Here is a 20,880-nt window from a genome sequence, read left to right as displayed (position 1 = left end):
TCTTCTGAGCCACTTCCGCCCTCACTGGTTGCCGTGGTAACAGGCCTCCGGTGGAGGGCGGGGACCCTCGGAAGCCAGCTGGGTGACGATCGCTTGTCTGCCTTGGCAGGCCCCTTGTGCAGTCTTTTCCCGGCGTGAGCGTGCAGGGATTGAAAAGGAATGCTTTTTGGTTCAGCAGAGAGCCACCACGCAGGATGCACTGGGACCTGAGAACCGTCGGGCAGTCCCACGAGCTCTTTCATGACCAGCTCCAACCGACAAGTACACGCCCCTTCTCGCACTCCACTAGCTAGTAAGCTGAGCTACAAGGTGTGCCAGGCACCCAGGACGCCGATTCACCGCTTCAGGTGGGCTGTTTGTGCTGTGTCCCCAGAAAGCCTTTGCTACTTATCCATCAGTCTTAGCTGGGGCAGGAGTCCCTTCTTCCGAAAGGCTTCTCTGAGCCTCTCTGGGACCTTGAGTTAGGAATTTTGACCCTACCGTGGGTCTGGATTATTCTATTAATTTTTTTTAACAGTGCCTCATTCTTTCGCCCGGGCTGGAGTGCAGTGGCAAAATCACGGCTCATTGCAGCCTCGACCTCCTGGGCTCAAGTGATCCTCCCACCTCACCCTCCTAAGTAGCTGGGAATACAGGCACATGCCACCAGGCCCAGCTAATTTTAAAATTTTTTTGTAAAGATGGGGTTCTGGCCATATTTCCCAGACTAGTCTCAAACTCCCAGGCTCAAGTGATCCTCCAGTCTCGGGCTCCCAAAGTGTTGGGATTACAGGCATGAGCCACCAGGCCTGGCCACATTGTCTTTTAACACATGTAAGCAGCCACCCTCCTTCCCACACACACACAAAATACTGTGAATTCTTCAAGCAAAAGGACCTTGTCTGATTCATCTCTGGATCCCCAGTGCCTGACAGAGAATCAGGAAATTTTTTTTTTTTTTTTTTTTTGCGGTGAAGGCCCAGCTCAAATGCCACCTCTTCCATGAAGATTTCCGTGATCCACAATGATAGCATCTCCAGCAATTGCTTCTATAATGAATAGCATGAGTCATTCTGCAGGATATTGATCTTCCTTTTTTTACTCCTAGACTGAATTTTTCCACCACCTGGATGAACATAGCAGAAAGAACATAGTGTTTTAGAGTCAGACACAATAGGAATCAGGCACTTTGGAATCTTGGCTCTGCCACCTTTGAGCTATCCCAAGGCAAGTCACTTCCCCTCTCTCAGCTTTAAAATAGTAATAGGATTGCTGTAGGGATTAAAGTAAATCAACATATGTAAAGTGCCCACACAGGACCTGGCATATAGTAGTTGCATTTTAAATTTTTTAAACAAAATGTAAGCATACTATCTTTCCAGGGTGTTCAGAAGCCTGAAAAACACCTTGGATCTTTTCTCAGAGCTGGATCACAAAGATGTCACACTGTCTCCTGTTCTGACAAATTGAGTGGTTCCTCATGGCTGGAGCCTGGGGCGTGTGGTCAGGTGTTTGTTGAGAAAGGAGTCGCTTGATCAGGTGTTTGTTGAGAAAGGAGTCACTGGGAAATCCCAAATATTATCTGATTGAACTCATGTGGTGCCACGATCTGGGGGAATTTCACAGAAAACACATTTCTGTTTCTAAGCTGTATTAGTTTTCTGAGGCTGCCATAACACATTATCACAATTCTTGCTTGAGCCCAAGAATTTGGGACCAGCCTGGGCAACATGGCAAAACCTTGTCTCTACAAAAATACAAAAATTAGCCCAGCATGTCGTTTTCACCTATAGTCCCAGCTACTGAGGAGGCTGAGGTGGGAGGATTACCTGAGCCTGGGGAGGTTGAGGCTGCAGTGAGTCAAGATCATGCCACTGTACTCCAGCTTGGGCAACAGACTGAGACCCCATATCAAAAACAAACAAAGAGTGATCATCCAGTTACTCACTGCTGGGTCTGAGGGAAGCCCAAAGGCAGTGGGAGCCAGAGAAAATAGTTGAGAGTCAGATTTCACAGTGGAGGTGACATTGAAACAGGGTATTGAAGGGCCAATAAGAGTTCACCAAGTCAGGAGAGAGGGAGGAAAGGACATTCCAGCAGAGAGCAGGATCTATTCTTTCCACAAGCCTTTACTGAGGTTCACCTTTGCACAGGCTAGCTACTGGGTTCTGGAAATGCAGGCTCAAGTAAACAACCCTTCTCCCACTTTTCCGAAATGCCGAAAACATTAGGAGAACTAGAACTCTCATCCCTAGGGGCATTGGGAAGAACTCAAAAGCCTGCTGCTTGCAAAGTATTCAAGATGATGTAAAGCATTTAACACACTGTCTGGGAGATAGTACATTTTTAATAAATACTAGCTGTCATTATTTTCATATGTCCTATTTCATTCTAAAAACTTTTCTTTCTTGTTTTTGAGACAGAGTCTCTCTCTGTGACTCAGGCTGGAGTGCAGTGGTGCAATCTCAGCTCACTGCTACCTCTGCCTCCCAGGTTCAAGTGATTCTCCTGCCTCAGCCTCTCAAGTAGCTGGGACTACAGGCATGCACCACCACACCCAGCTAAGTTTTTTTGTATTTTTAGTAGAGACAGGATTTCACCATGTTGGTCAGGGTGGTCTTGAACTCCTGACCTCAAATGATCCACCCACCTCAGCCTCCCAAAGTGCTGGGATTACAGGCATGAGCCACCGCGCCCGGCCCTAAAAACTCTTTTATTATTGGGATCCTGTTTCATAATATGGCTGATTGTTTCAACATAAAAATATTTTAAATCACAGAATTAAATTATTATAATATTTACATAGTGCTATATATCCCCCAGAGAAACATATATCCAAGTTTAGAGAACATAGATTATAAGGTGGCCAAATGCAATATATATGCAATGATAGAAGGGGTCCAAGGTCAAGTGGTAAGAGTGACCAACTCTTCAGGAGCTGGTGGGCAAGGTCAGAGCAGGCTTCACCAAAGTTATAAAGGATGATTGGGAGTTTAGTAGATGAACAATAGGTGTTTAGATCTGTTTGGCTTGGGAATAGCTAGTGTTTTAACAGCTAATTAGTACCATGTTGGGTATTTAAAGCAAACATTCAGTTTCCAGAGCCAAAAAGCTAAGCCTACCCCAATCCATTTGCCTCCACTTCCTCCTCCCACCTCATGGGCCTGATGCATTGGGTAAACAAGAGCAAGATAGGGCAGATGGGTCTTTCAGTGTCTCAAACTGTATTGAGTTAAATCTATCCCCTTCCTTTCAACAGAGCCCTCTTTCTTCCATTCACTTACTTGTCTAGTCAAACACCCATCAGACCTTTGCCAGGTGTCCAGCCTGGGCACTACGTTTCAGAAAATGATGCACATAGAATCCCTAACTGAAAGGAGATCGCAGCTCATTTGGTACAAAGTGGTAAGTACAATAATCGAGATGATGTATAAAGTACAGTGGAAGCACTAAGAGAAAGTTGCTAACTGTCACGTGTTGTCCAGGAAGGCTTCCTAGGAGAGGAGAGTATTCTATGCAGGAGGAACAGCATGAGCAAAGGCACAGGGGTAGAGGAAGTGGCAGCAGCAGAGTCTAACATGGCTGAAACAAAGGCTGCATGGGAGAGCAACAGGCAAAAAGATTGGAAGAGGAAGCTAGGGCCGGGTGAGAAGAACCTGACTACCAGGCCGAAGAACATGAGTTTCATCATGGGCAACAGAAAGCACTTAGAAAGATGGCTCAGGCAGCCTTGGGGGAGGGGTAGCTTTGAAGGGGCAGGACTAGAAGAGTGAGACGCTTGCAGAAAGCAGGTGAGAATTGTAAAAGAAAAAGGCCGTTCCCCAAAGAAACTGCACATACCCAAGAACCCTGAAAGGCAGGTGCCTAGACAGCATTTTCCCTTCTCCTTTCCCAACTCGGCAAGGTCATTTTCTCAAAAAAGGCTTCCCAGGTCTGAACGAACTGCTACCTCCTCTGGGCTCCTACAGCAGCTGTCTGACCTCTCTTCAGTATGTGTAACTGTGTGCCTAGTCATATATTGAGCAGTCTACATTTGTCCCTCCCACTCTGCTGTGAACCTCTGCTTTTGATTTCTCTGAGTCCCCAGCATCCCAACACAGAAGACAGGCTCCATAGCGTCATTGAGCAAATGGCTGAATGAATGAAGTCAATGAATGAATGGACAAATACTTGAGTAAGTGAATGTTTGGATCACATGGGGGCCTCCATTCCTCCCGACTAGACACAGCCCCCAGAGAGGGGAAATGAGCTTGCTAAGGTCACACAAAGTTTGTAGCAAAGCTAAGACAAAGAGTTGGGCCTTTTGTCCCCAAGATCAATGCTCTTTCCTCAGTTCCAGTGGTTTTCCCACTGCCACTGACTGTAAAGGTGCCAGTGTGAACACAGGAGCTTGTGAATGTGCAGGCCAGTGAGGGTAACACATATGGGAAATAAGCACATCTAACCCAGGGAGCTGATATACCGAGAGTTGTCCAGAGAAAACTTTCCTTGGGAACTGATGTTTGCAGTGAGGTCTGAAAGATGAGTAGGAGTTAACTGGACAAAGGAGGCTAGTGAGGGCAGGGGAAGCTGTTGGATAAAGGAACAGGAGGAACAGCCTGTGAAGGACTATATGGAGCATTGCAGCAACTCAAAGAGAAGGCCAGCTGGTGCCAAGGAGGAAGAGGAGAACACTTTTGAAAGAAATTGGTATTTCAAAACCAAAACCAAACCAAAGACCACCTTCAGTTTCTTTAACAGTTTAGTGTTGTTCTTACTGGTAATTTGATTTATTTATTTATTTATTTATTTTTGAGACAGGGTCTTGCTCTGTCACCCAGTCTTGAGTACAGTGGTGTGATCATGATTCACTGCAGCCTCAACCTCCTCCCAGGCTCAGTCGATCCTCCCAAATAGCTGAGACTACAGCGCATTGCCACACCTGGCTGATTTTTGTATTGTTTGTAGAGATGGCTTTTGCTATGTTACCCAGGTTGGTCTCGAACTCCTGGGCTCAAGTGATCTGTCTGCCTTGGCCTTCCCAAATGCTGAGATTACAGGTGTGCGCCACTGCACCTGGCCCTTATTTGTAATTTTATACAGTAGAAGCAGCACTATCCTTTGGTGCTTAGAGCTTCTGAAGTCCTAATCCAGCCCTGACGGCATAGAATGAGGCTGGAGATGCTGGCAGGGCCAGGTCCTGCCGGGCATTGTAGGCCACAGTGGAGTTTCACTGTGAGTTGAGGCTCACGGACAACTATTAAGGGGTTTAGGCAGGGGAGTTACATGCTCTCATTTATGCTTCAGAAATGTCACTCTGGCTGCTGTGTTGAGTAGATTCGGGGGTGGGCAAAGCAGTGAAAATAGTGATGATAAATTGTGACATTTCTTCATTGAGTTTGAGGACAGTTAGGACAAAAATGTGCTGAGTTCCTGGTAATAAAGGCACTCAAGGGACGTCTGATTTCCCTGTTAGGCTGATTCTTTGACTGGTGAGCCACTCCCCAGGCAGGCATAGCATCACAGAGTTTCTGAGAAGGTACACCCTGGATGCAAAGCGGTGTTGCTGAAAGACTCCATGCCAGGGGTAAGCATCTGGAGACCAGTCTGAACCTTTAGCTTATTCATTGCATGATTTTAGACAAATCAATTCCCCTCTATGAGTCTACAGGTTTCCCTAGGACCTAGAGGGAACTAACATTTGCTAAGTGTTTTACATACATTACTCTGGTCAATCCCCACAGGATCCTGTGAAGTAGGTATTATTTATTTGTTTTATTTTATTTTTTGAGACAGAGTCTCACTCTTTCACCCAGGCTGGAGTGCAGTGGCACGATCTCAGCTCACTGCAACCTCCACCTCCCAAGTTCAAGCAATTCTCCTTCCCAAGAAGCTGGGACTACAGGTGTTAGCCACCATGCTCAGGTAATTTTTGTAGAGATGGGGTTTTACCATGTTGGCCAGGCTGGTCTCAAACTCCTCACCTCAGGTGCTCCACCCACCTCAGCCTCCCAAAGTTCTGAGATTACAGGTATAAGCCACCGAGCCTGGCTGAAGTGGGTATTATTGTCTCAGTTTTACAGATGCCTAAAAAAAGGATCAGAAATTAAAATGACCTGTCACATGGTTCTTAGGGCAAATTGATGGTGTGAACCCAGGTCCTTAGGGCAGGACTTTGTCACCCACATCATAGCTTCTGCATTCATTAGAATACACTATTTAGGACTAGTTAGTTATAAATATGAGAAGGGAGAGAACTAGGATGAACCCTGTTATCCGTAAATTAAAACTGGCCAGATCTTGGTTTGTAGATACCGTCCTCCACTAGGAGGAATCAAGACTCTTTGGAGAAGTGGCTGATTCCAGGATTAGGCCAGAAAAAAAGGAAAAGATGATCCTGGGGCATCCAGTTGTGCCAGAAAGCAAGGAAGTCCTCAGAAAAATGATGGGACAAATGACATCAAAGGGACACAGAAGCCAGTTCGAAGGGGCTCTCACTGTCCAAAACTGGGGCAGTTTGAGCATCAGAATAAATGTTAGAATGGCTTATAACCCATTGAATAAAATAGGTTCCATGAGTCTTTATAATAAATGTTTAGTAAGAAAGGAGATATTTGTAAAGTCTCAAACTACCAAAAAAAGAGTAACTTTACAGTGGAAAAGTGTGGCAAGTCACCATCTTAAAAGTGATCAATGAGGCCAGGCGCGGTGGCTCACGCCTGTAATCCCAGCACTTTGGGAGGCCAAGGCAGGCGGATCACGAGGTCAGGAGATCGTGTCCATTCTGGCTAACACGGTGAAACCCCGTCTCTACTAAAAATACAAAAATATTAGCCAGGCGTGGTGGCGGGAGCCTCTAGTCCCAGCTACTCTACTCTGGTGGCTGAGGCAGGAGAATGGTGTGAACCTGGGAGGCGGAGTTTGCAGTGAGCCGAGATTGCGCCACTGCACTCCAGCCTGGGCGATAGAGCGAGACTCTGTCTCAGAAAAAAAAAAAAAGAGTGATCAACATGACCATCATCAGTAATACGACAAATTCAAATTATCTGCTTCCTGACAGGATGTGATGAGGAGAGCCCATCATCACATCTGTGATATTTCTGCCAAAGATAAATAACCTGAACCAATCATAAGGAAACAATAGGCAAAACAAAACTGAATGGCATTCTAAGAGTACCCAGCTCATCATCTTCAAGATTGTCAGTCATGATGGTCAAGGAAAGACTGAGTATCTGTTTCAGATAAAAGAAGATCGAAATAACATGTGACTCTGAACTTGATCCTTTTGCCAGAATGGACACTATTAAGACAAATGGTGAAATTTGAATAGGGCCTGAGGATTAGATCGTAGTAATGTTTTTATGTTAATTTCTTGGTCTTCATGGTTTCATTGTAGTTATATAGGATAACATTCTTGGCCATGCATGGTAGCTTACGCCTGTAATCTCAGCACTTTGGGAGGCCAAGGCAGGAGGATTGCTTGAGCTCAGGAGTTCAAGAACCGCTAGAGAGAGACGTCGGGCCAGGCGTGCTGGCTCACGCCTGTAATCCCAGCACTTTGGGAGGCCGAGGCGGGTGGATCACAAGGTCAGGAGATCGAGACCATGGTGAAACCCCATCTCTACTAAAAATACAAAAAATTAGCCGGGCACGGTGGCGGGTGCCTGTAGTCCCAGCTACTCAGGAGGCTGAGGCAGGAGAATGGTGTGAACACAGGAGGCAGAGCTTGCAGTGAGCCGAGATTGCACCACTGCACTCCAGCCTGGGCAGCAGAGCGAGACTCTGTCTCAAAAAAAAAAAAAGAAAGAAAGAGAGAGACGTCGTCTCCATTAAAAATAAAAAACAATTGGCCAGGTGTGGTGGCACATGCCTGTAATCCCAGCTATTTGGGAGACTGAGCTGGGAGGATCACGTGAGCCCAGGAGCTGGAGGCTGCAGTGAGCTATGATCGTGCCGTTGCACTCTAGCCTGGGTGACAGCACAAGACCCTCTCTCAAAAAAAGAAAAAATAATAACATTCTTGTTTGTTGAGAGTGATGAGTTATCATGTCCACAACTTACTCTCAAATAATTTAGGAAAAAAATTATTTATATTGTACTTGAAAATTTTTATGAGATTGTTTCTAAAAAATTATTTAAAAATCGTGTAATGTTCATTGTAATCTATTTCACGGAAACAAAATGAAAATTATTTATTTTACTTTTATCCTAATATTTTGCTCATAAAGCTTACATTCATTTGTTTATTTAAGAACAGTAGGGGCCAGGTGCGGTGGCTCACACCTGTAATCCCAGCACTTTGGGAGGCCGAAGCAGGCAGATTGCCTGAGGTTGGGAGTTCGAGACCAGCCTGACCAACATGGAGAAACCCTGTCTCTGCTAAAAATACAAAATTAGCCAGGCGTAGTGGCGTGTGCCTGTAATCCTAGCTACTCGGGAGGCTGAGGCAGGAGAATCACTTGAACCCGGGAGGTGGAAGTTGTGCTGAGCCAAGATCACACCATTGCACTCCAGCATGGGCAATGAGAGCGAAACTCTGTCTCAAAAAAAAAAAAAAAAAAAAAAAAAACAGTAGGGCAGACTTTATTCAAGAGGGGCTACCACAGTGGAGTTCTGTAGCAGGAGAGAGAGATCAGGCTCAACTCCCTAAAGCTTAGATTTTAAAAAACAATAATTTATTGAGTGCTTGGATTGTGCCAGGCATTGTTACAAGCAGTTTTTGTGTATTGGCACAACAGTGCTATGAGATTAGAAAGTGAAGGCAGTCATGTTACTTGCCCAAGGTCACATGTTCTGAGTTTCGAGCTGGGATTCTAAAGCAGTCTAACTCGTGTTGTTAATCCTACATTTTACTGCCTCTAATGAAATAGTGTTACTGCATATATTTTCAATACATTTATATAGCGAAGTCATACTTTTTTGGAATATATTTTTATATCATATACATTGAATGAAAAAATATACTGTTCATGTTTAATAGAAGAAAAATACTTTGACATATTAGTTTTCATCAAAAGTAAATATAAATCTCAAAAATCATTTGATACTTCAGAGAAGAAACTTTTTAAGATGTATGTTAGTGTGATTTAATGATACATAAAAAACATAAGAAATAAAATTATGTGTATGTATGATTTAAAAAATTAGATGAAAATATATGAAACAAAACTCCCTAAACGGAAAGTGGTAAAAAATATTTTGAAAAAGGGTTTGCAAGGAAGGGAAACAGGAATATGAAAAAGAAGTTTGAAATAAATATATGAAGCATGCGTTTGCTGTAAAAATGGTGGTGGAAGCAGGGGGTCGGGGAAGTCCCCACTTTTCTCCTCCTCATAATCCCATTATAACTCTTTAAATGGGAAAATATTCCACCCTCTCAGAAGTACTAGGGAAGAGTGCCTTCCAAACTTGCAGTCCACCCCATGGAAACAAAAGTGAAATATCTGATTTGTGAGAAGACTAGAGGTTGTCATCCTCTGGTCCAACTTCTCTATCAGGTGGTATAAATATATTAAAGTCACTGTATTAGTTTAAGACACAAACTGGGTGGCTTAAAACAGAAATTTATTCTCTCACAGTTCTGGAGTCCAGAAGTCCAAAATCAAAGGCTGTGCTCTCTTAGAAGGCTCGAGGAGAGAATCCTTCAATGCCCCTTCCAGATTCTGGTGGCTCCAGGTATTCCTTGCCTTATGCCTACACAACTCCCAATCTCTGCCTCTTTTTTTTTTTTTTTTTTTTTTTTTTGAGACAGAGTATTGCTCTGTTGCCCGGGCTGGAGTGCAGTGGCATAATCTCCACTCACTGCAACCTCCACCTCCCGGGTTCAAACGATTCTTTTTTTTTTTTTTAGACGGACTTTCGCTCTCGTTGCCCAGGCTGGAGTGCAATGGCATGATCTTGGCTCACTGCAACCTCCAAGGTTCAAGCGGGTTCAAGCGATTCTCCTGCCTCAGCCTCCCGAGTAGCTGGGATTACAGGCATGCACCACCACCCCAGCTAATTTTGTATTTTTTAGTAGAGATGGGGTTTCTCCATGTTGGTCAGGCTGGTCTGGAACTCTCAACCTTAGGTGATCTGCCCACCTCAGCCTCCCAAAGTGCTGGGATTACAGGCGTAAGCCACTGCGCCCAGCTGGATTCAAACAATTCTTATGCCTCAGCCTCCCAAGTAGCTGGGACTACAGGTGTGCACCACCACACCTGGCTAATTTTTGTATTTTTAGTAGAGACGGGGCTTTGTCATGTTGGCCAGGCTGGTCTCACTACATTGCTCAGGCTGGTCTCGAACTCCTGGGATTGAGCAATTCTCCTGCCTCGGCCTCCCAAAGCGTTGGGATTGTAGCGATGAGCCACTGCGCCTGGCCTGTTCTTCTAAGAACACCTATCATTGAATTTGGGTCCCACCTAGATATTCAGTATTACCTCATCTTGAAATCTTTAACTTAATTTTATCTGCAAAGGCCCTTTTTTCCAAATAAGACTACATTCACAGGTTCAAGGGATTAGGATGTGGACATATTGTATGGGCCACTATTCAACCCACTACACCATTCTTATATGGCCTGCCCCTCTTTTCTCTCAAGCTACCCTGTCCAAATGATGGAGAAATTAAGATGTTAATCTTAATTTGTATTAATCTGGACTAAAGTGTCAACCAACCACTAAGAAAATAACTCAAAAATATACAGAAACAAGATAATTAAAATAGTATATTAGAAAACAGTTGTCTAACACACAGGAAGGCAGGAATGGAAAGAGAGAGGAATAAAAAAAATAAGATACACAGAAAACAAATACCAAAATGACAGATGTAAATCCCACCTTATAATTATATTAAATGTAAAGAGACTAAACAATCATATGGCAAAGAGTAGAAATGTGGATATAAAAAATATCCAACACTATTATGTCTACAACACACTTTATATTCAAAGACACAAATAAGATGAAAGGGAAAGGATAGAAAAGACATGTCATGCAAATAGGAACAAAAGAGTGTTGGGGTCGCTGTACCAATGTAGGTTATACACAGTAAACTTAGAGACAGAAACTGTTACTACAAAGAGCAGCATTTTATAATGATAAAGGGTGGATTCATCAGGAAGACATAATATAAACATGTTATAAACACGCATGCAGGTAACGGCAGAGTCCCAAAACACATGAAGCAAGAACTGACAGAACTGGAGGGAGACATCAATCAATAACAACAGTTGGAGAATTCAATACCCTGCTCTGAATAATGGATAGAACAATTAGGCAGAAGACCAACAAAGAAAGTGGATATTTGAACAACGTGATAAGCCAATTTGACCTAATAAATATCTTTATCTGTGAAACACCCTAGCTTTTAGCCTGGGTAAGGAGCTGGAGAGATGTGAAAATGTGGAAAGCAAGCCTAAATCGCAGTGTGGCCTATGCCTGAGAGCCATCTTCAGTGCCCCCTTGTGGCTGTATCTGGGAACCACAGACAGAATCATGGAACTGACCATCTTCAGTCTCAAAGGGCTGCCCTCACCACTACACCCAAGGGCAGGTGGTCTTCGGGGGAAAGGCGGTTCCAGTTCCTTCTCCCAAGGTAACAACTCCCATCCCAAGGCAATGTTCACAGAACCTATCAGAGTCCCCCCTGCCCTATGCACAGCTTAAGACCAGGGTGGTCTCAGCTCTGATCAGGCCACTGAGGGCATCTGTCTGGGATTTGGGACCCAGTTATTGTCCCTGTTCTCCTTAGGCAGATGGTGGAGTTCCCCAGTGCACAGAAGGTGCTCACTCTTCACAAAAAGCAGTGCTTGAGAATAACAAGCCTACCTTGGTGGAGTAGCCTTAGTTAGGGCCAGGGCTTGACTTAAAGCCAGAGACTGAGGTTGCAGTCCAGCCTTGGGTCAGCCTCAGGCTGGGGCTGGGGTGATGCTGAGACCCTCATCAGAAAAAAGGCCTTTCCCCCATCCGAAAGGAAATGGCTGTCCTCTGACCTGAGCACTCTAGCCTGAGGCCTGCCTGGCGCTAGAAGCCAGCCTCTGTTGTCCCCTCCCAGCACTCCTCTCACTGCTCTGCCTTTCTGCCCACATAGAAACTCTGGAGACACCAGCTCCCCACCCTTCCAAGCTAAGCCCCGTCTCTGCCTCCTCCATCTTTCAAACCGGCAATGCTTTTCCAATCAGGCCTCCCTGTCCTTCCCCTACTGCTCTGCCCTTCACTGCCTTCCTTTCCTGGCGACTCTCAGCCGCCCTTCAAGGCCCAGCTCAGGCGTTCTTTCCTCAGTGACACACCCCCGGGCGGGTTGGGGCTTCTGGCACAGCTCTGGCCGCCCTGCGTATCTTCAGCTGTTCCCAATGTTTGTCTCTGCTCCCAAGTAGCTCTCTCACAGTTTCTGGCACAGAGGAGTTGGCCCTGAGGGGGATGAACAGCAAGGATAGGCAGGACAGTTCTGGCAGTAAGGAAGTTAGAACAAGGTCCTTTGGTCTCGGCTAGGAAGGGTTCCCAGGTGCTTAGTACTCATTGAACAGAAAGGAATTAGAAAAGAGGTGGCATCTTGTAATCACTAGGGTGACAGCAGGCCAGGCCTCTGCCTTTTTGGTAGAGCTGAGGCCAGGGGCAGGGAACACGGCTTGAGTGACCCATAAGGAGCCTTCCAGCTCAGCCACCCAAGGACCCTCCAGCTGGACAGGAGCCCTTTACCACGTGGTAGGCACCATGTCAAGTGGCTCCCAATGACCCCTGCCCCCTAGCATCCATTCCCTGGTGTAATCCCCTCCCGTCCAGTGGGAGCTGGACCGAGCAATGTTCATTTAATGAACAGAATATGGCAAAAGTGACAGGATATCACTTCCCAGGTTAGGTTATAAGGGCCTGGGACTTCCGTCTTGCTTGCACACTTCACTCCACTCACTGGCTCTTCTTGCTAAGTAAGCTGCTGTGCCGTGAGCTACCCCATGGAAAGGCCCATGTGGCAAGGAACTGAAAGTGGCCTCTGTCAACAGCCAGTGAGGAAGTCAATCCTGCAAACAACTGCAGGAACGGCCTTGGGAGTGGATCCTTCCTCAGCCCGGCTCCAAGACAACTGCAGCCCTGTGAGAAACCCTGAGTGGAGGACCAAGCCAAGCCTCAAATCGTGACTTGGAACTGGGAGACAACAGATGCTGTTGGAAGCCATTGAGCTCTGAAGTAGTTTGTTACACAGTGACAGGTAACTTACACACCATGGCAGGGTCATGTGGGCCAAAGGTGCAAGGGGCTAGAAGGCTCAGAGGGCAGCCAGCTGGGGACCCAGTCTTCCCCAGGTGTCAGCAGCAGATGCAGATGCAGCCCCAGCAATAACTCATAGAGGATTCTCACTTTCATTTATTTTCAAGGCATATACAAAAGTCTGACATGGTGCAATGATCTCATCAAGAGATAACAGAACACACAGGAGAGGGTTGGGTTTCCTCCCCGGCCCAACCCCCTCAGGAAGGCACAGAAAAGTGAGGCTTGGGTTCGGGGGCCACCTGCTTTGGAACTAATCTGCTGCTCAGAAGGCCAGGCCCCTTCTGAAGAGGGACCTCTTCCTCACATCCAGAATCTAGGATCTGGGGAAAGTAAACTGAGGCCACCAGTAAGCATGTGCTCCAGGCCAAGGCTGAGTCTGTGCTGCATCCATGTCATCAGCCACCCAAGAAAAACCAGTTACTCCACCTAGCTCATGGTGGCGGCATCCTCCCTGCAATGGTGCATGGGGGGCAGTCCTTTCCCCTGCAGGGTGTCATTGCCACCCCCATCCTCATCCTGGAGGCCAGTCCAGGCTCCGATATGAGTGACTAGGGGTGAGGTGGGGGTGGCAGAAGGGAGATCAAACTGGAGCATTCCAGATGCCTACTACTGCCCTCACACAACGGGGCAACTGTGCTCTCCAACTCCTCCCCTTGGCAGAGAAACTGGTCCTGCAGTTTCAGGACTAGACGAGCGTGGGGTAGTGGCAATAGAGGGGCTTGTATGAGAAGTGGCTTTCGCCTCTCATCCCTAGGGGCAAAAAGTGAATCATCTAACTGGTCCAAGTCACTAATGGCAATCCTTCTTCCCCAAGAAGACTGAGTTTCCTTTGTCACTTAAGGAAGGGAAGAAGAGAGGTTAGCTGAGCTACCCAGATTAGGCCCAGATTTAGCCACCACCTAGAACAGGGCAAGCTGGAAGTGAAAGAACTTGAAATACTGACTTTTTCCTTCTTAAAAAAGACCTAACATTGTAATGGTTTAGCAAAATTGTTATAATTTCTTTTAAATAACCCACAGACACCCATGACGCTTCCAAATTTACAGAGCAAAAAAGTGATTTGCAGCTGGTTCCTCCAGGGAGTTGGCCCCAAAGGCTGGCTCAGTTCACCTCCAGGACCTCAGTCTCCGGGAGGCCGAACTTGGTCTTGTGCTTGTCGAAGAGCTTCACCAGGGCCTCCATGTACATGGTGTGGTACAGGTCGATGTCTTGCTGGGTTGGGTGCTCCAGCTTGGGGATGGTGATGGGCTCTCCCACTGCAGGGACAGGGCAGAGGCTTCTGGTTAGTCAACACCCTTCCCCTGGGCATCCACCATGATGCTGAAGGTGGTGACGCTGGGCTGCGGGCTCGCCATGTGGAAGGAACTGTGCCAAATGCTTTATGTGCTGCATCTCTGGTTGTCTCCTATTACAGATGAAAAGACTGAGGCCCAGGGGCATGTGAAGGGACCCACCCGAGGCCACCAGGTGCTAAGCTGCAGATGGGATCAAGACTGGTTGAACCCACTGCATTCTGCTAGGAGGGTCTATGAGAGTCAGGGGATCAAGTAAACATCTTTGCTTTTGCTCTGCTCTGGGCAAGCCATTCCTGCCTCTCTGAGCCTCAGTTTCCTCATCTGTCACATGGGGATTCTTCCTCATAGGGGTTTTCTAAGGATTCTGCAAGGAATGTGACATGCTTTAAAAAGTGTAGGCCAGGCGTGGTGGCTTATGCCTGTAATTCCAGCACTGTGAGAGGCAAAGACCCGCAGATTGCTTTCTGAGCAGCAGATTAGTTCCAAAGCAGGTGGCCCCCGAACCCAAGCCTCATGAGTTCAAGACCAGCCTGGGTAACATGGTGAAAATTGTCTCTACCAAAAAAAAATACAAAAAATTAGCTGGGTGTGGTGGTGCACGCCTGTAGTCCCAGCTACTCAGGAGGCTGAGGTGGGAGGATCGCTTGAGACTAGGAGGCAGAGGTTACAGTGAGCCGAGATTGCGCCACTGCACTCCAGCCTGGATGACAGAATGAGACCCTGTCTCAAAAATAAAAAATAAAAAAATAAAAAGTGTGGTTAAGGGCAGGAGAGGAGGGAGTAGACCAGCATTTATGATCTGTGCGTTGCTTTATTTTCTTATCCTGCTGCATCTCCATACCCAATCCATTCCTATGTCCTGCCAATGCTATTTCTGAAATTTTTCCCAAATCATGCACATCTCTTCCATCTCCACTGCTACTCCCTCGGTCCAAGCCACTGGCTACCAAAACAGCCTCTGGGCTGGTCTCGTGGCTTCCATTTTTCTAACCCATCTTCCATCCAGCAGCTCCAAGGATCATTTTTAAATGCAAATCTGAACTTCCCCTCCCAAACACTCTCTGGTAGCTCTCCATTCTCAAGGTGAAGAGCAAATTCCTTCACATTGCCCACAGGACCCAGCCCCTCCCCAGCCACACCTGTGCATGGAAATGTTCCTGCTGCCTCCCTGTTGCTTTGTCTCTACCTAAAAGTACAAGGCAGGACACCTGGCCTAGGAACGCAAAGGATCTGTGTGAGCTTTGGCCCCTCAAGTCCACTGCCAAGGGCCCATGTGCTCCTGGGGGATCCATTAACATGCACACACACACCTACAATAGGTAATTCTTTAGAATCCTCTAAATGGTCCCAAATACACCCAAAACAACACAGACGAGGGCCAAGTGCAACCAGTGTTTTCCACTCTTCTGACAGGTCTATGCTGCAGTCATATTAATGTTTTTCTTTCTGTTCTTCAAAAAAACTACACAATCTTGCTTCTGAACTTCACGTAGGCTATTGTTTCTGATAAAAATTCTCTTCCTCCTCTATTTTGCTAGATAATTCCTATCAGTTAGCAGTGCAAGAGTTACCTCCTCCCTGGGGTCCGCTATGACTCCCTAGAGCACCTGCGCATCCTCATCACATTCCCCCACTAGTCTTTGCTGCAATAGTCTTCCCTGATAGACTAGTGGGTGCTGCAAACCCAGAGACTGCAGATTTTCTTTCCTCACCTATCACAGAGCTTGGTTCATCCCATAGGCTCAATTTTCCGACTCCTACTACTACCCCTCCTGACCAATATCAGCACCCAACACTTCAAAGTCCTCATGGCTAAGGGCATGGCCATGAGAGCCAGGTGGCCTGCACTGGAATCCCGTCTCTACTGCTGATTAGCTGTATGGCACCCTGTGTTCAGGACAGCCCTTGGTCTGCAGGCTAGGGGCTTACCAACAGTGGTGATGGGCTTGGAGTAGGGCACCAGCCCCCAGGTGTCGGAGGAGAAGAGGCCTCGACCATGGAAGATGCATGGGGCAAAACCAATGTATTTCTGGAACTTCTTCTGGACCCATCGGCCCCAGGAGCCCTCCTCGAAGATCACCTGCTTGTACACTTCATTCTCTCCAAAGGAGTAGATGGGAACCAGGTCAGCTCTGGAAGGGAGAGGCCAGGGTCTGTCATACCCTACTTACTGGCTTCAGTTTCTATGTCAGCCTAGAGGCCCTGGACACTGGCCAAGCATCCCCCTCCCCCAACTGGGTGTACCAGAATTACCTGGGTGTCCCAAGTTCACATGATCCCTCTCTACCAGGTTCTGATGGGCCTTCTGCCCCACTGCTAGGGACTGGGGAACATATCAGAGCTCTGGGTCCCCCAGGCAAAGGGAAGGCTGAGCGCCCTGCTCTGGAATGCCTGTTTTCCACCTCTTCCTGCAGGGCCTGCCTCTGCCAGGAAGTTCTCTCGGTCCCCCCACCAAACCAGGCCTCTCTCAGCCCTGGACTCACCATTGTTTCACAGTCTCAGCACACTGTGTTGTCACTGTCCATCCCTCTACCCTCCCCCACCCTTGGTGCTCCCTGAAGGCAGGGACTGGGTCCAATATGAATGTGTCCCCAGGGGCTGGCCCAGGGCTGAGCCTGCAGGGCAGCCTCTTCTTCCAAAGCCTGAGGTAAGGTCCCCAGGGGACAGAGAAAACAGCTGCTGTCCCCCAGCCACATTCCACACCACCCTCCTTCCTGACCTCCTGGTCTCCCAGCAAAATGATATATTCTGGCCCCAGGTGGTCCAGTCCTGCATATAAGCCTGGACTCTCGGCCCACCTGCAAGGGCCCACAGGCCACAGGTTGCATCTGTGCCCACCCAGACACACATGGGCAAACTTGGCCCACACTGTGCAGTCTGGGCTCCAACATCCCCTCCCTAACAGAATGACTGACTCCCTTGCATGCCTTCCTGGGGTCTGGGTCCTGTCTTCAGGGGCCAAGGAGTCTGCTGCCCTGGGCTGAGGGGCACTGGAGGGGTGTGTGTGTGTGTGTAGGGAGGCACTCACCCATGACGCAGGGCCAGTTTCACAAAGCCCTTGCGGTTCCGCAGGGTGACTGCATTCTTCCCAGGCATGGAGCTCAGAGACTCAGCCGCACCCCCCACCACGATGATGATAGCATTGCCACTCCCATTCTTTGAAAGCAAATAGTCTATGGTGTCCCGGCTGACAGGGCAGATACCTGAGGGGAGGGAAGGACGCAACAGTCAGGGTTGCCCATGGATCCACTCCCCACCCCCGGCACACAGTCAGGTATAAAACATAAAGAACCCTGGACTTGGGCCCCAGACCTAGCCCAGCCCCTTTGGAGTTGTCTGGTTCTGTGTAAGCTATTCATTTTTCTGAGCCTCAGTTTCCTCATCTGTAAAATGCAGCTAATGATACAAGGTTGTTTTGGGAACTCATGCATTTGGCAAACATTCCCTGGGCCCTAATTCTGCCAAGTCGGTGCGAGGTGTTGGGGATCCCAATGCATCAGTCTGGTGGGAGGTCTCAGGCAGGTGGACAATTACAGTGCCATGGACAACAATCAGGTTGTACAAAAGGCAACACAAGGGCTGGGGGTCCCCAGAAAAGGGGGTCAAAGAAGGCCTCCTAGGGAAGATGTTATCCGAGTTGAATTCTGAAGACCATATGGACAGCTCTCCTCCTCAGCCCTGACCCACCATGTCTGAAGCAGGTTGCATCGCCCAATGCAGGCCCAGCACCAAGGAATGGTGTGTTGGCTCCCTGTGTCACCCTGCCCGATGGAGAGGCTCAGGCCTTGACAACAGTGCCCAGCAGGAGCAGAGGGGGTGGATTCTTACCTCCAGACATCAGGTACTCCCTCAACACAGGCATTCGGAAGTTGCCTGCCAGTGTAGCCAGGTAAGGCCGTATGCCTGGGAACTTCTTGCTCACTTCTGTGGCCTCTGTGCTGAAGTTGCAGAAGGCACCCAGGCCCATGATACCATGGGGGTGGTATCCAAAGATATAGTTCCTGGTGGTTAGCAGGTTGTGTGTCTTCACCAGCTGCAAGGATGACCTTGGGTCAGAGGAAACTGGCTGGGAGAGGGATACCAGGGCATACCCAGAGGGTAGGGAGGGATTGGATGTGTCATTTCCCCTGGGCCTCCATGGGCCTGAGGGCTGCAATGAATCTCCACACCTGATCTCAGACTCTCATCCCCAGGGCCACAGTGCTGGTGTTGGGCAGTCACCATTTGCACTGTGGGTCTCTGGGAAGGGGTGGGCAATGTTTGCCCTTGTTCCTCTCAGTCTCCAGCCATGCACACAGCAGCTCTTCTTTGCACTCTGCCAGCCTCCTGCCTTCCCTCCCTCTGGGCCCATCCTTTTCGCAACAGCCAGAGTGATTATTCTAAAACTGAAATCCAACCCTTGTCACTCTTAGACTGGAGAGTGTGTCTGGCTTCATGTGAGTAAAGTCCAAGTTCCTGAGTTTGGCAACCGGGGCCTTGGCTGCAAGCTCTGCCCCCACTGTCAGTCTCTCCAAACTGTGAGCTCCTTGGAGGTAGGGTTTACTTGGCCCTGTGCTCTGTGGGCTCCTCCACAGCTCACAGAATGAGACGGGCAGCCCACCTCCTACTCCCCTGGCCTGGAAAAGGGACACTGCAGCTGGCCCAAATGGAAACTTTCCCACAGTCAGCTGGGCTCAGTTCAGGTTCTAAGGCAGGAAGGACAAGACAGGACAAGCGACAGCCCTGTGCCAGCCAGCCTGGGGTAGAGGTTAGTTGTAAGGCTGCAGCAGCTGAGGACCTGACCTGTGGTACTAAGGACACTGGGATGCTCTAAACGATGATTGGCTTCCTCAGGGCCCACCCCCTGCCCTGGGGCTGGTGCTTGAAGGGGTGGGTGATGCAGTGTCCCTAAACCCTGAGCCATGAGAGGCAAAGCCTGTGACACCTACCCTGTGTTACAAGGAATGTGATGGGGGTGGAAGAGGCTGAGAGAGACAATGAGTAAGGGTATTCTGCTCATAAAAACATCACTTTTATTCTGATTAGAAAAATAATAGGGCCAGGCATGGTGGCTCATGCCTGTTATCCCAACACTTTGGGAGGCCAAGGTGGGAGGATTGCTTCATCTCAGGAGTTTGAGACCAGCCCGGGCAACATGGTGAAACGCTTATCTCTACAAAAATACAGAAATTAACTGGGCATGGTGGCACGCACCTGTGGTCCCAGCTACTCAGGAGGCTGAGGTGGAAAGATGGCTTGAGCCCAGGAGGCAGAGGCTGCAGTAAACCGAGATTGCACCACTGCACTCAAGCCTGAGTGACAGAGTGAGAAGAAAGGAAAGAAGGAATGGAAGAAAGGAGAGAAGGGAGAGGAGAGGAGAGGGGAGAGGAACGGAGGAGAGGGGAGGGGAGGGGAGGGGAGAGGGAAAAGAAAAGAAAGAAACTCCTAGAGAATTTTAAAAATATAGGAAAGCAAAAAGAAAATTTAAAAAATCCATAATATTTCCATCCAGATAAAACCATCTGATGCATTGAGTCCTTTTTCTACTCAAAAATATACACGCTCTTTTTCAAAACCCACAAAATTGAGGTTATATGGGTTGATATCATTTTTATATCATTTTCTACCAAACATACAGCTATCTGTCCTTATCAAAATCCCTCAGTTCCATATCTTCTCATGGCTGCATTTGTATTCTACAGCACAGCTCTCCTGCATGTAACAGCACTGACTCAAACCCTGATTGATGGACATTTTAAAAGCTTCCAAAATTTCCCTCTTAGAAGTAATGCTTCAATAAATACCTTATCTTTGTCCACATATCTGATTGCTTTTGTGAAACAAACTTCTAGAAATACAATTCCTGGATAACAAGGAATGAACACGTTGGTCTTTTTGGCTGCCCTGCCTCAAAAGAGGTGACATCAATGACACTCCCACCTGAGTGCTGCAAAGTGCCCCTTCCCTGCACTGGTGCCAGCTGGAAGCAGAGTCACTGGCCACCAGCAGAATGTCAAGAGCCCAGGTTTTCTGTGACTCTAGATTTGGGAGCCTCCTGGCAGAGTTGAAGGACTTGTGTGCAGTTCTGGGGGAGAGGGTGCTGGTGGCTGGCCTTGGAAAATTGAAATGCAAATCTTCAGGTGACAGAGGAGATGGAAAAGGCTGGCTGGCACCATTCCCAGCTCTGACGCTGCCAGTCTGTGCAAATGTGAGCAAGACTCCCTCACTCTCATCCCCACTGCTTGGGGCACTGATGCTCTTTCTCCCGCTTTGCCCTTGGCAAACAGATTAAAGTTGCTCAAAAACCAAACCAACTCTCAGCTACTCCCCAAATAAATGGGAAACAGCAGCAGTCTAATCCATAGCTAGTGGGGCTAGGGGCAGCGAGCAGATCTCAA

General features: G+C 47.9%; 1 protein-coding gene and 1 long non-coding RNA gene across 4 annotated transcripts in view; one reads left to right on the top strand and one right to left on the bottom strand.

Moving 5' to 3' along the window:
- Positions 1–6: 6 nt before the first annotated feature.
- Positions 7–14,193, top strand: LOC107967162 (uncharacterized). The gene is made up of 6 exons (XR_010147618.1): positions 7–347; positions 1,088–1,206; positions 3,239–3,384; positions 9,537–9,633; positions 11,097–11,535; positions 12,941–14,193. It is a non-coding gene; the product is annotated as an uncharacterized LOC107967162 (long non-coding RNA).
- DGAT2 (diacylglycerol O-acyltransferase 2) overlaps positions 13,282–20,880 on the bottom strand; it is a 32,909-nt gene continuing 25,310 nt past the window's right edge. For 2 of the 3 annotated variants that reach the window (XM_522113.7, XM_009423784.5), the window contains exons 5-8: positions 18,332–18,536; positions 17,532–17,706; positions 16,433–16,635; positions 13,282–14,464 (exon numbers count right to left, since the gene is read on the bottom strand). In XM_522113.7, coding sequence (XP_522113.3) covers positions 14,310–14,464; positions 16,433–16,635; positions 17,532–17,706; positions 18,332–18,536 — 738 coding nt within the window. In that variant the 3' untranslated portion in view covers positions 13,282–14,309. Of the gene's footprint in view, positions 14,614–16,432; positions 16,636–17,531; positions 17,707–18,331; positions 18,537–20,880 lie in introns of all 3 variants that reach the window. The other variant, XM_009423785.5, reaches the window with a different exon arrangement.

The sequence above is a fragment of the Pan troglodytes genome, chromosome 9 (genome assembly GCF_028858775.2).
Source record: "Pan troglodytes isolate AG18354 chromosome 9, NHGRI_mPanTro3-v2.0_pri, whole genome shotgun sequence".
In the NCBI taxonomy this organism is placed as follows: domain Eukaryota; kingdom Metazoa; phylum Chordata; class Mammalia; order Primates; family Hominidae; genus Pan; species Pan troglodytes.
Note: the sequence above shows the minus strand (reverse complement) of the source record. Positions and strands in the feature narration are given on the sequence as shown.